The sequence below is a fragment of the Mustelus asterias genome, chromosome 9 (genome assembly GCF_964213995.1).
Source record: "Mustelus asterias chromosome 9, sMusAst1.hap1.1, whole genome shotgun sequence".
Classification (NCBI taxonomy): domain Eukaryota; kingdom Metazoa; phylum Chordata; class Chondrichthyes; order Carcharhiniformes; family Triakidae; genus Mustelus; species Mustelus asterias.
Window position 1 is genome coordinate 27,184,386 of NC_135809.1, and position 14,041 is coordinate 27,198,426.

At 39.0% G+C, this 14,041-nt stretch overlaps 1 protein-coding gene across 4 annotated transcripts in view; it reads left to right on the forward strand.

Annotated features, from left to right (window-relative positions):
- Positions 1 to 14,041, forward strand: part of cttnbp2 (cortactin binding protein 2) — a 170,527-nt gene that overhangs the window by 119,306 nt on the left and 37,180 nt on the right. For all 4 annotated transcript variants that reach the window (XM_078219864.1, XM_078219863.1, XM_078219861.1 and 1 more), the window contains 3 exons: positions 2,417 to 2,683; positions 9,278 to 9,373; positions 10,927 to 11,006. In XM_078219864.1, coding sequence (XP_078075990.1) covers positions 2,417 to 2,683; positions 9,278 to 9,373; positions 10,927 to 11,006 — 443 coding nt within the window. The remainder of the gene's footprint in view (positions 1 to 2,416; positions 2,684 to 9,277; positions 9,374 to 10,926; positions 11,007 to 14,041) is intronic.

The following is a 14,041-nucleotide window of genomic DNA, read 5'->3' on the forward strand; positions in this document are numbered from 1 at the left end:
CAGGTGTGTGTGTAATGGTGCAGGTGTGTGTGTGTGCGTAATGGTGCAGGTGTGTGTGTGTGCGTAATGGTGCAGGTGTGTGTGTGTGCGTAATGGTGCAGGTGTGTGTGTGTGCGCAACGGTACAGGTGCCTGTGTGTGCGCAACGGTCCAGGTTTCTGTGTGTGCAATGGTACAGGTGCCTGTGGGTGTGTGTAATGGTGCAGCTGGGTGTGTGTGTGTGCGAATCCTTCACTGGTTAATTTTGGCACTTCCTCAAAGGTGCTCTTAGTTTGTTGTTCATGCACTAATTTATTGCTGTTAAATGCATTGTATCCAAATATATTGATGCAGTTTCTGTTATTTTGAAAAGGATGATCCACGCAAACAAAATGATTTCAACATACTTTGGTAATTAAGCCTCTGTCGCATGCTGTTTAGAATTGTGGAATTTTCTTTTTTTACTGTAGTGATTGTAAAGTACGTTGTTCTGTTTAACATGTGGTACAACACAGTGTTTCCTAGAGGACGGCTTAAATATATATGCAAATATAGGAAATATGCATATTGTACCTGATCTTTAAATCACTCTAAAATCACTTTAAAATCCAGTTGTTTGATAGATGACCCTGCAACAATACAGTGCAGAGAACATTATCACACCGCAATCTCTTTTCTCTGGGAAACTCTGTTCTTTGGTCTGTGATGAACTTTGCATGCTTTGTGGTAGATACAAGTCCTTTAGTTTTAAAAAATTAACATTGACTTGTCCAGTCTTAGGATTTTCATAATTTAACCTGTGTTAGTGATTTATAGGTATTCTTGATGATTGTAACTGTACGCTCCTTCTTTTCATATAAAGTGCAAAGATTTGACGTATTGTCACTTGAGGATAGGTTTTCACTGAGAATTGAGTGGGAGCAAAGCTGTGTTATGCTGTAACTGGGGAAAAAAAAGATGTACTTTGTAAAACAAATGGCGATATTTCATCCCAGTTTCTTAGTCATTTTCAGCTCTAGCCACGGATTATTCTTTCTCAAATTAGAACAGGATTTTATGCTGAATTCTTGCTGCTATGTTACCCCACCCAGCTGATGTGCCTCAAGACACCCATAGTGAGCAGTCTAATGGCACAGTAACTCTATGCAGCTGTCAAGTATAACAGCTGGAGATGTGCTGGCATCTTAGAAAGCAGTTCATGCAGGTCACTGTCTGAATTAATAACAGCTTCATCTACTTGCTAGTGCTGGAAGGAGCCCTTCTCCCTCCCTCCCTCCCTCCCCTGGTGCCTCAAACTAATTTACTCATTGTATGCACAGCAAAATGAGTTACACATTCTGTTTTTTTAGCTGCAGCAGAATCTGGTGGCATGTTGGTAAGTCTCATTCAGAGAGGCAATGAAGATTTTTTTTGTGGGGTGTGGAAGTACCACCATAATGTTTTGTAGGTTTCAGACGTTGTCAGGATTTTGATGAAGGAACCAAATACGCCTGCATTATTCCTGGCCTTGATGTTTGATACTGACACTAGCTGCCCAGTGATAAAGGGTTTTAGTCCTTAACATAAACACCCTAACTATCTACCGCCCTAGGGCGGCATGGTGGCACAGTGGTTAGCACTGCTGCCTTACAGTGCCAGGGACTCGGGTTCAATTCCTGGCTTGGCTCACTGTCTGTGTGTGGAGTTTGCACATTCTACCTGTGTCTGCGTGGGTTTCCTCCGGGTGCTCTGGTTTCCTCCTACAGTCCAAAGGTGTGTGGGTTAGGTTGATTGGCTATGTTAAATTGACTCTAGTGTCAAGGAAGTAGCAGGGTAAATATGTGACGTTACGGGAATAGGGCCTGGGTGGGATTGTGGTCAATGCAGACTCGATGGGCCAAATGGCCTCCTTCTGCATTGTGTAGGGATTCTATGAACTCTTAATGCAGACGAGATAAAACCAAAAAAATTACTGAAATGTTATGCCTGGCCATCTATTGGAGAACCCATGTATTTTAGTTTAATATGTTAGTAATGTTAGCAATGAAAAGCATCGTCTGTTGAATTTTGCCATCAATGTTATAAATACCTTGGGAAGAATCACAGATGTCACCTGAACTGAGATAACATTGAATTTCCTCTCCCTTTATGTCCTGTTTCAGCAGAAAGCCACTGGAGATGAGCCATTGCATTTGTTAAACTGCATCTCAGGTTATGATTGATTGATTAGCAAAACCCTTTGTTGGAATATATATTTCAACGAAATTGGTTTCAAACCTGTTGGCAGCATAATTTCTGAGGTCTTTCATTTTTGTAGCAGAAGATTTTGCTTTTAATTCAAGAATTCAGCTTCTTAGCAATTGGAGAAATGGTATGACTTTTCTTCTTGATGTGCATTTTAATACAAGTGCATAAACATAGTTTGACTATCTTTCCTTATTGTGCATTTTGTCCTCCAGATGCTCACAAGGTACTGCTGCAGATTTCCACGGAACATGGTGAAAAGGTTTGTAGCAGTACAGAACATATTGAAAATAACATCATAATTGACAACCTGATCATCCGCAAACTGACTACCTGGGATGACTTATCTAAAGCTGTGACAGTGGCACTTAAGAACCACTTCAAAACTGTCATGAATGGATGGGAATCGTCACAGGCTTCAACATTTCTGAATAATACTGAATACAGCTTTATTTCAAGTGGCATATCTGCTATTGCAATAGGTATATATTCAATTTTGGCAGCTGAAAAATGAGATTGCTGTTTAAATCGCCATGTTCTACAGAAGGACTGAAAGGAACAGATACTTGCGCAAAGTTGCTAACTGTCTGAATTTTGGGTTGAACGACCCTATTATGCTCTTCCAGTTTTGGCCTTTTGCATATTCTGAATTTTCAGCTCTCTAACAGTGGCAGCTGTACCTTCAGCTATTTCAACCCTGAGCCCTTTAATTGTCTCCCTAAACTTGCCCACCTCTCTGCCTCTTTTTCCTCCTTCGAATGTTTGTTAAATCTTCATTTTTGACAATACTTTTGATCATTTGTCCTAATATCATGGGTGACTTTAAATCTACATGTAGGTTTGGGAAAGTCAGATTGGCAAAGGCAGTCTGGAACATGAGCTCATGGAGTGTATTCAGAACAATTTCTTAGAGCAGTATGCTCTCGAGGCAATCTAGGAGCAGGCTATTCTGGACCTGGTAATGAGTGATGAGACAGGATTGATTAATAACCTCCTAGCAAAGGAAGCCTCCAGATGACTTTGTCTTTGTATGACGGCAGTCCTAACATGATAATATCTCATGTTCTGTTTGGAAGGGAGCCTAAAATGATAAGATCTGGTGTTTGACAGGAAGAAGTATGAACATAAGAACTAGGAGCAGGAGTAGGCCATCTGGCCCCTCGAGCCTGCTCCGCCATTCAATAAGATCATGGCTGATCTTTTCGTGGACTCAGCTCCACTTAACCACCCGCTCACCATAACCCTTAATTCCTTTACTGTTCAAAGATTTATCTATCCTTGCCTTAAAAACATTCAATGAGGTAGCCTCAACTGCTTCACTAGGCAGGGAATTCCACAGATTCACAACCCTTTGTGTGTAGAAGTTCCTCCTCAACTCAGTCCTAAATCTGCTTCCCCTTATTTTGAGGCTATGACCCTTAGTTCTAGTTTCACCTGCCAGTGGAAACAACTTCCCTGCTTCTATCTCATCTATTTCCTTCATAATCTTATATTTTCTATAAGATCTCCCCGCATTCTTCTGAATTCCAATGAGTCTACTCAGTCTCTCATCATAAGTCAATCCTCTGGAATCAACCTAGTGAATCTCCTCTACACCCCCTCCAATGCCAGTATAACCTTTCTCAAGTAAGAATCTAAGGCTAATATTTAAAATCTGAATAAACATATGAAAGCAGAGCTAGCTAAAGTGAATTGGGGAACCAGGTTAAAAGGTAGAACAGTAGAAAACTTTTAAGGAGATATTTAATAACTCCCAGTAAAGATTTATCCAAGTGAGAAAGAATCTCTTTAAGAAGGATGCATCACCTATTGCTGAATAAGGAAGTTAAGGATTATATCAAATTGAAAGCAACACTACAAATCTACAAAGATTAGTGGCAGGTCAGAAGATTGATCAGATTTTAAGAACCAGCAAATACTAACAAAAAAAGGAGAAAGAAGAGCCTGAGGGAAAGCTAGTTAGTAATATAACAACAGATGGTAAAGAGTTTCCACAAGTACTTAAATAGGAAAAGAGTAACTAAAGCTAGTGTTGGTCCTCTGGAGGGAGAGTCTGGGAAATTGATAATGGATCACAAGAAAATGGTGGAGGCGTTGGACAGGTATTTTGTATCTGCCTTCATTGCCGAAGATTTGGAAAACTTCCCAATGATACTTAAAATCAAGAGGAGAATGGAATGGAGATACTTAAAACATTCACCATTGGGGGAAAAAAGGTGCTCAGAAAACATTTAGACCTAAAGGCTAACAAGTCCCCAGAACCACCTGCCTTGCATCCTAGGGGTTTAACAAAGTTGCTGCAGCGATAGTAGCATTGGTTATAATCTTCCAAAGTTCCTTAGATTCTGGAAGGATTCCAGTGGATTGGAAACTAGGTAATTTGACACCTTTATCCAAGAACGGAAGGAGACAAGAACTACAGGCCAATTAGCCTAACATCTGTCATAGGAAAATTGCTGGAATCCATTTTTAAGGAGGTTATAGCAGGCTACTTAGAAAATCATATTGGGATCAGGTAGAACCAACATGGGTTTGTGAAAGGGAAATCGTGTTGAACTAATTTTTTTGTTTTTGAGTAAGTAACAAGCAACGTAGATCTGTAGAAGCAGTTTGCTTTTGATTTGATTTATTATTGTCACGTATTAACATACAGTGAAAAGTATTGTTTCTTGCACGTTATACAGACAAAACATACCGTTTATAGAGAAGGAAATGAGAGAGTGCAGAATGTAGTGTTACAGTCATAGCTAGGTTGTAGCGAAAGATCAACTTAATGCAAGGTAAATCCATTCAAAAGTCTGACAGCAGCAGTGAAGAAGCTATTAAGTCAGTTGGTACATGATCTCAGACTTTTGTATCTTTTTCCCGAAGGAGGAAAGTGGAAGAGAGAATGTCCGGGGTGCGTGGGGTCCTTAATTATGCTGGCTGCTTTGCCAAGGCAACGGGAAGTGTAGACGGAGTCAATGGACGGGAGGCTAGTTTGTGTGATGGATTGGGCCACATTCACGACCTTTTGTAGTCCCTTGTGGTCTTGGGCAGAGCAGGAGCCATACCAAGCTGTGATACAACCAGAAAGAATGCTTTCTATGGTGCATCTGTAAAAGTTGGTGAGAGTCGTAGTTGACATGCCAAATTTCCTTAGTCTTCTGAGAAAGTAGAAGCATTGGTGGGCTTTCTTAACTATAGTATCGGCATGGGGGACCAGGACAGGTTGTTGGTGACCTGGACACCTAAAAACTTGAAGCTCTCGACCCTTTCCACTTCATCCCATGTAAACAGGGGCATGTTCTCCTTTATGCTTTCTAAAGTCGATGACGATCTCCTTCGTTTTGTTGACATTGAGGGAGAGATTATTGTTGCCGCACCAGTTCACCAGATTCTCTATCTCTTTGCTGTACTAAGTGTACTTGGATTAACACATAGCATTGGACATAACATATTAGCATAGATAAAGGATTGCTTGGCTAACAGGAAGAAGAGAGTAGGGACGAATGGGCCTTTTTTGGGTTGGCAAGCTGTAACTCGTGGAGTGCCAGAGGGATCAATGCTGAAGCCTCAACTATTTACAATCTGTTCAATGATTCGGATGAGGAGACCGAATATATGATAGCTACATTTTCCATTGACACCAAAACAGGTAGGGAAATAAATTGTCGAAAGGAGGTAGAGAGTCTGCAAAGGGATATAGACATGTTAAGTGAGTGGACAGATGGGGTTTAATATGGGAAAATTAGAATTTGTTCACTTTGGCAGGAAGACTTGAAAAGCAGTATACCATTTAAATGGAAAGAAATTGCAGAACTTGGCGATATGGAGGGATCTGGGTATCCTGCCACATGAATCACAAAATATTAGTATGCAGGTATAGCAAGTGATTAGGAAGGAAAATAAAATGTTGGCATTTATTGCAAAGGGAGTGGAATTTTACTGCAATTGTAAGGCTACATCTGGCATACTGTGTATAGTTTTGATCTCCTTATTCTCTAAGATTCAGGGATTTTGAATCCTTTTAAATAATATCACAAGTTCTGAATATTTAATCTTATAGCAAAGGGATTCTCAACTATACTTGACCTCTCAAGATACATAGGACTAGTATTTGTGAATTAAGCAGAATTTGTTAAGTAAAATATACATAACAAGAAGCAGTGAAGAGAGTCTGGAAATGCTTTATTCCCCAAGGGCCTAAGATTCCTTGAATGCTGACAGCACAGCTGAAGTCTGTTTTCTTTGGTCTCAGAGGTAACAATGAACTATCTCTCAGAAGAAGTGTGATGGTGAAACTGTGCCAACAAAGATACTAATTTTCCAACTTTTATCCCTCAGTTTTATTATTCCTGCTTTATTTGGAAGTCATCAGAATGACCCTTTTTCATTGACAGTAGATGAATGTCATCCCACCTTTGCAGCCCCTGCTTTTTGAGTTGTAAACTTGAGACACAGCTCTATCTCTTACTCCCTTAGGCCCCAGAAGTTTACATTTCATTGCAAACAAATGCTTTGTCCTTTAGATACAGATTACCAATGTATCAGCAATGTCACATCCTCTTGTCAATAGTATACGTATTGTAAACATTCACATTACGCATGAACATACTCGAACCCATTTCTATAAATACTAAAATCATTTAGAACAAATGTGAAAATACTTCCTACCGTAATGTCAGAAAATAAAGATTTCCCTCAAGTACAGATCAATTAAAGCAATGCATGGTTTGTTCACAAATACGGAATCATTTGATGTACTATTAAATTTAACCCTTTTAACTATTCCCTCATAGCAGACAACTTCTTGAATTCCGACTCGAAAAGCACCATTAAAGTCATAAACTGCATGTGTGCGGTTCTTTGCAAGTCTTCCTGTTTCCCAATGACCTTGATTGGTAATTGTGTAACAAAAATTCAAATTGAGCTATTTAAAAAGTAGCCAACTTAAAATTCATAAGCATTAGTTCACCCTATACAAAACCCCGAGAAATATAATACTATTATCAAAATTTTACAATTTGAAAAAACAATGGAGTTAGAAGCTGTTCAGAGAAGGTTCTCTCAACTGATTCCTGGGATGAGGGGTTTATCTTATGGCGAAAGGTGGGATGATATTGAAACATGTAAGATCCTGAGGTGACTGGAAGTTACTGGAAGTATGTTTCCACTTGCAGAAGAGTCTGGAACTTTGATGCCCAGTTTAAGAATAAAAGTAAGATGGAGAGGAGAAGAAATCTTTTCCTCAAAGGGTCGTTAGTACGTGGAGTTCTCTTCTCCAGAAAGTAGTGCAGGATGTGTTATTGAGTTTATTAAAGGTTGAGTTAGAAAGATTTTTGATAGACAAAGGAGACAAGGATTATGGGGAGCAGACCAAAATGAATTTGAGGGCATAACCTGATCAGCTGTGATCTTTTTGAATGGGAGCAGCCTCGGTGTTGAATAATAGCACCTGCTTCCAAGTCCTTTATTCCTTATATATCTCCTTATATGTCTCAGTGTTATATTTTGTTTGATGATGCTCTTGCAAAGCACTTTGTGACTTTTTACTATGTTAGAGGTACTCTATAAAGTAGTTCTTGCTTATTTAATAATACTCGGTTCCAAAATTTGAGTAAAAGAAAAGCAAAATACTATTGACGCTGGAAATCGGAAATAAAAGCAGAAAATGCTTTTTTAACAGCAGGTTTAACAGCGTCTGTGGAGGGAGAAACACTGTTAATGTTTCAAATCTATATGACCCTTCTACAAACTCAAAATTTGAGTGAATGAATGAGATAAAGTGACAAAACTTTAAGGCTTTACTTTGTGATATTTATTCATTGACACGAGAACTGCCGCACTGTAACCTGCGTTTGAAACCTAATGCTCACTGTACCAAGTGTATACTAGAAAGCATATATACTGGTGACTCGTTCATGCTTCCATGACTTTAATATATGACTGCAATTTTCTGCTCCTTCGAGCATGCAGTAACAATTGTGACCCTTTATTGTCTAGTTTTAGTCGATCACATTTTCTCTTTACACTAAGTATATTATGACCTCTTTAACGAGCATTGTGTGGGTTCCATTCTCTGAATTAATTTCCCTCCTACCATAAAAATTGAACTTCAGGAGATCAGTGCCAAATGAACCTCCCTGTGAGGTGCTCCCTAATTTATATATCATTTGCTTCTGCACTACTACATCTACAGCAGACCAGATTCAGCGAACTTACAGGAGTCTGGAGACAAGAGACGACATAAAGGACTGTTTTTTCAGTTGCCCCATGAATAAAACAAAGTAGATTTGGTGGGTTGAGCATAAAGCAGCAGGTCTGAAATTGGCATGTTTGCACCATTGTACATTTGACAACACAATGTAAACAAGCTGACACATTGAAATGCCTCAGCGTATATTATAGGTCAGTGAAGGTGGATCATCTGAAGACAGATTACAACAAAAATGAGCCTTCAATCTTGCGGATCATTTATGTTACAGACAAACCATTCTATCAAGGTAAAAGCAGCATGAGTGCAGTGAATTTCGTAGTGGAAGTTGATCTTTTTTGCCCCTGTATATTGTAAATTTTAAGATAAGATCCCAGGATCCTCTGCTTAAAGAACCTGAAAAGCTAAACATTGTACTTGACTTTGTATTTCTCTCATTATGTATTTTTTGAAGAAGAAAAATTGTTCTTTGGTTTATACCTTGAATTTCCCGCTCATTTTGCATCAGTCAAAGCAATGGCTGACACCTTGAGTGGTTACACTCTAATTTTAACCCTACATTGCTGAGTTGATGTATAAGCATGAAGTTAGATTTCTCTGAACAATTGAGTTTTCCAAGGCTGAGCTCCACATCACTTTATCCCACAATCTCCATCCTTGCACCAAACCAATTTTCTGTTTTGTTCCTGTGCACAGTATAAATTAATCTTCAGGCGATATGGTAGGATGGGTCAGGCTCTTACTTGTCCAAGTGTGATGCATCAATTTGTTTCTTGGTGCTTTGGGTACAGGTGGGTACGTGGAGATAGTGAGGAGGTCTGTTACTGAATTGTGACAATGTGACCCAAATCTCTCTTTTTTTTCTTTCCTTTCCTCATAGGTGATGAAATTTGGAAACCTGGACAATATCTGATGTCCTCTCCTTGGTCACTGATAAATTGGAGCCAAAATAACATTGTTACAGTTATTTTGAATGGTTAGACTACTTCCGTTACTATTACATTATATAGAACGATTATTGCTATCCAAGCTCTTTCACTGTTTTACTGAAAAAATCATAAGATTGAATCATGGACATTATCTCTCAGAATAGCTATTCAGCCAATCATGGCTTCAATGTGAACAGACTACTCTAATTTTGCATTTACCAATAATCACTAACTTTGCTCTTAAAGTAAATATATCATTTTAATTATTCTTTCTGCCTGCTTTAGAAGAAATGTTGTGTAGAGTCTGTAACTTCTATTTATTCACTGTTAACTTTCAGTTAAATGCATGCATCGTTGAGTGTATTTATTTAAATATCTGAACATATCATCACGTATGGTATGAATTAGATCTAGGATCAGGCTCCTTCTACTCTGGACAACAGATGCTTTGAACAGTGGTACAGGGGAGTCTTGCGATAGTGTGGCAGTACAAAATAGTTTGACATTTCAAAGCACGTTCCAGGCATTGAAACAGCTATAAAGTTTTTCATTTTATTGCATTAGCAGGTCTCACAAACCCTCAAATCATATGACCATAGTTCCACAATTACAGAACATTTTCAGAGAAGTACAGTGCAAACAAATGTTGTATTTTAACACTCTCCCTAATATTAGGGATTTTCTAAAACCAAGCATTGGTTAACCTTTGGCCATCCCACGCAGTTTAATGGTCACATGACAGGGTTCTTATACACTTTTTCAACAGGTCAGGTATTTTGAGGTAAAGGAGAAGATCTATTTGGTGGTCTGCAAAATATTTACAAATGCATCATTTTCAGCTAACATTTATTTGTGCATCATTTATAATAGGATAATGCACAGCATGTATATTCCATCTGAAGTTTATATGAGGTGAATTTGTAGTGATCTTTTGCTATTGCTAGCAAAGTGTATTTTCTCTATCATTTGTATGAATTTATTGAGTCCAATAACATTTGAAAACCCCTGTTAGGGTCATTAATACAGTAAGAAGTCTCACAACACCAGGTTAAAGTCCAACAGGTTTATTTGGTAGCAAATACCATAAGTTTTATGGTATTTGCTACCAAATAAACCTGTTGGACTTTAACCTGGTGTTGTGAGACTTTTTACTGTGTTCACCCCAGTCCAACGCCGGCATCTCCACACCAGGGTCATTAATAGCCATTTTAGTGTCATCAAGATTAGGGTCGTCAGTGCCAGTTTTACAAATGGAGGCAACCATTGTGTGGCCAGCCACACAAATCAGGAAACCCCTGTGTACACTGCCTTTGATTTTCTGTCCATTTAAACTCATGGATAGAAAATGTTGCGTAGAGAGCCCTCAAATTATACAGTGAGACTGGTGGACGAAACTTATCTAAGGTAGTGAGTATTGCTCAAATTGTTTCTGTTCCTGACCCTGATATCAATGTTGTCATTTCCTTTAACTTTGTGCTTTTGTAATTTTCTTTTCTCGTACATGTTGTGAATTTTTCCTGGCCTAAAACAGGTTAATTTGTGCATGTGTATATATATTTGAGCTTATATTTTTATTGGACTACCACTTCATTTTTAACAGGTTTACAGGAAGGTTCCCTTGACAGGATGGCTTACGCCTCTCTTATCCCTGTCTGTATACTTCAGAACTACCTCAGGCTGGTACGTTAGATCTACTTGTTTAGTCTGCAGCATGATGATATATTGCTTTTCTTGAATTTGGAATATGCTAACTTTCAACAGTTTTGATTTGGTATTTTGTTTGCAAAACTTAGACACAAATCAATTATCATCTGAGACTTTCTGATGCACTAATGGTGTAGGTGATTCAATGAGTAAAACATTGAGGTGTAAAGTCTGGCCCATGGAAATGTTCTGAGGGTTAGTTTGTAATTTTCTAAAGTATTTCCTTACAAATTGGCATTTGAAAGATGAACAGGAGAAATATATTATTTGGAAAGATACCCCAAGTCATCTGCGACTGTTGAGAGAAGTACGTGATACTGTAAGCAAATTCAGACCTTGTACTTTTTGTAGAAAGTAAACTCCCAATAATCTGTATGCGAACTAACTTCCCACATCAATATTTGGTAGTGGACATCTGCTGCGATCCCTTTGATGACTCCTAAGTGAGCATGCCTTTTGATTTCACAAATATCAGAGAGGGAATAAATCCCAAGTGTTTGACAGTAAGGTGAATGACATTATGATAAATGAAAGACCGGGGATGGGGGGGGGGGTGGGGAATCTTAGCAAAAAAATTCTAAGTGTCGAATGAGCGTGAAAATGGGAGAGAGTCGCACAATTTTTTTGGGCGAGTTAAAAATCGCATCTTATCTAGCTCTGTTAAAAAAAAAATGGAAGATGTGTTTCCTGCCAGCAGGGGCAGAGCTGAAAGTTGGCAGATTGTAGCAGAGGGCGCAATTGCGCATGCTCTGATCTCTGTGTTCTGTGCAATAGATCTGTCTGTCACTGCCTCCCCCAGCTACCACTGGCTTTCACACTGATTCCCCTCCCACCGCATGGACCAATTGATTGGCCAGCAGGGCAAGATGGTAAGATTGCGTTCCTCCCCTCCCCAAAAGTTTAGATATGTTAGGCTAAAGGAAGATAAAGTGATGAGGTGTATCCTCAGATATTGAGGGATAAAGGAAGAAATGGCCAAGGCTCTAGCAATTATAATTTGGGTTCTATTGAGTGTAAATGTTTGTGGGAGGACTGAAGAGCAACTGACTTATCACCTGCCTTCAAAAGGGGGAACGCGAGTTAATTTCGGCAACTGCAGGCTGGTTAGGTTAACTGGTGGGGTAGTGAGATTTTAATTAAGGATGAAATAACCACATACCTAAAGAGTAAACCAGAGTACCCAACACAGATTTCAAAATGAGCAATCGTGCCTGGAAAACCTCATAGATCTGGGACCATTTATGGTTGCTGTGAATATCAGGTTTGCATAAAAGCCTAGAGGATCTTGTTTGGAAATGTAGCAAAATGGAAAGTGAAGGAAATTGCAAATGGTTTTTGATAAAATGGGGAAAGGGCTTCAAAGCGACAGTTGGAATTTAATATCGGGTAACTGGAGGTTGTCCGTTTTAAATATACAAACCCAGCTATAATTGTCATTTGAATTGAAGCGGACTAGTACTGTGGAAGTACAGAGAGATTTAGAGGATCAGGTTCACAAGTCATAAAGGCTGAGAAATAATAACTTGTCTATAATGCAAAAGTACATAATTTGCTATGAAACACTGCAGATGTGCAAGTCACTAGATGAATGCAAGTTCTTCCTTATTTTTAATGTAAAATCTTAAAGCCTCAATTCAAGTACAGTATTGGGCCCCACATTCAAAGAATATAAAAGTTTTAGAGAGGGCGCAATGCAGATTCGAGAAGATGCTGCCTTGTATGAAGAAATAAAATATGAAGAAACCTGCAAAATTGACCATAGAATCAAACTATTCTCAGTACATGAGAAGTTCAATGAGGGATCATGGACACAAGAGGTTTATAACAGCAGGCAGGAAAAGCTTATTTAGCATTATGAGGCTGTAGAATTCACTTCGAGAGGCAGCGGCTGAGACAGAAACCACATCGACTTTCAAGATCAGATTCAGTAGTTGGATTAAAAAAAGCAATGAAGCAATTTAACTTCATTAAAAACTAAATGGGATTCAACAGATATGAGAAATCAGAAAATGTGATAACTGAAGTAATTCTGCCCTCAAAATATTAAATTTAAAAGACCAAACTTCCAATTTTTGGAATCAATGAGTAGACTTTAAAGTTTATTTATTAGTCACAAGTAAGGCCTACATTAAAACGGAAATGAAGTTACCGTGAAATTCCCCTAGTCGCCACACTCCGGTGCCTGTTCGGGTCAATGCACCTAACCAGCGCATTTTTCAGACTGTGGGAGGAAATCGGAGCACCCAGAGGAAACCCACGCAAACACGGGGAAAACGTGCAAACTCCACACAGACAGTGACCCAAGCCGGGATTCAAACCTGGGTCCCTGGCACGGTGAGGCAGCAGTGCTAACCACTGTGCCACCGTGCCGCCCACCTAGTGGTTTTGCTTCATGAAATCTCGTGACCAGTCTTCCCATTGGCCTAGAGTTATAGTCATTATGGTACAGGTGGCCATTCAACCCATCGAGCCCACACCAGCTCTCTGTAGAGCAACCAAATCTTCCCATTTCCCCGCTCCAACCCTGTACACTAGAAGTATGATTGTTATTTATAGTTTTTCTCTCCCTCAGCCCCTCTGGTTCACATGGACATCCACATCCTTTTTTTTTAAGATAGTCCCTCAAACCTTCCTTTTAGACAAAGCCTTTGGTCACTATGTAAAATATTCCTCCTTTAATATTTATTTCTTCAAGTCAGCATTCATTTTTGATTATGCCTCTGCGAAGCACCTGAAGGTGTTTTCAATGTTAGATCTGTCACGTAGGTTCAATTTTTAGTGGAAACATTTCAGAGATTTGTTCCCGCAAATTGTGGTTTTAATTTAGTAGAAATTGCAATTTGATCTCAAGGATCACCTGGAGTGTTTTATTGCATCAGCTGTATTATTGTAGCCATATATCAGGCTGCAGTTATGCCAAAACTCCACAGATCTTAACACTGATGTTTATGTTTTAATTCCCTGAAAATAGTTTAACCAGCAGATTCATTAATAGTGGATTCTAAGAAAGA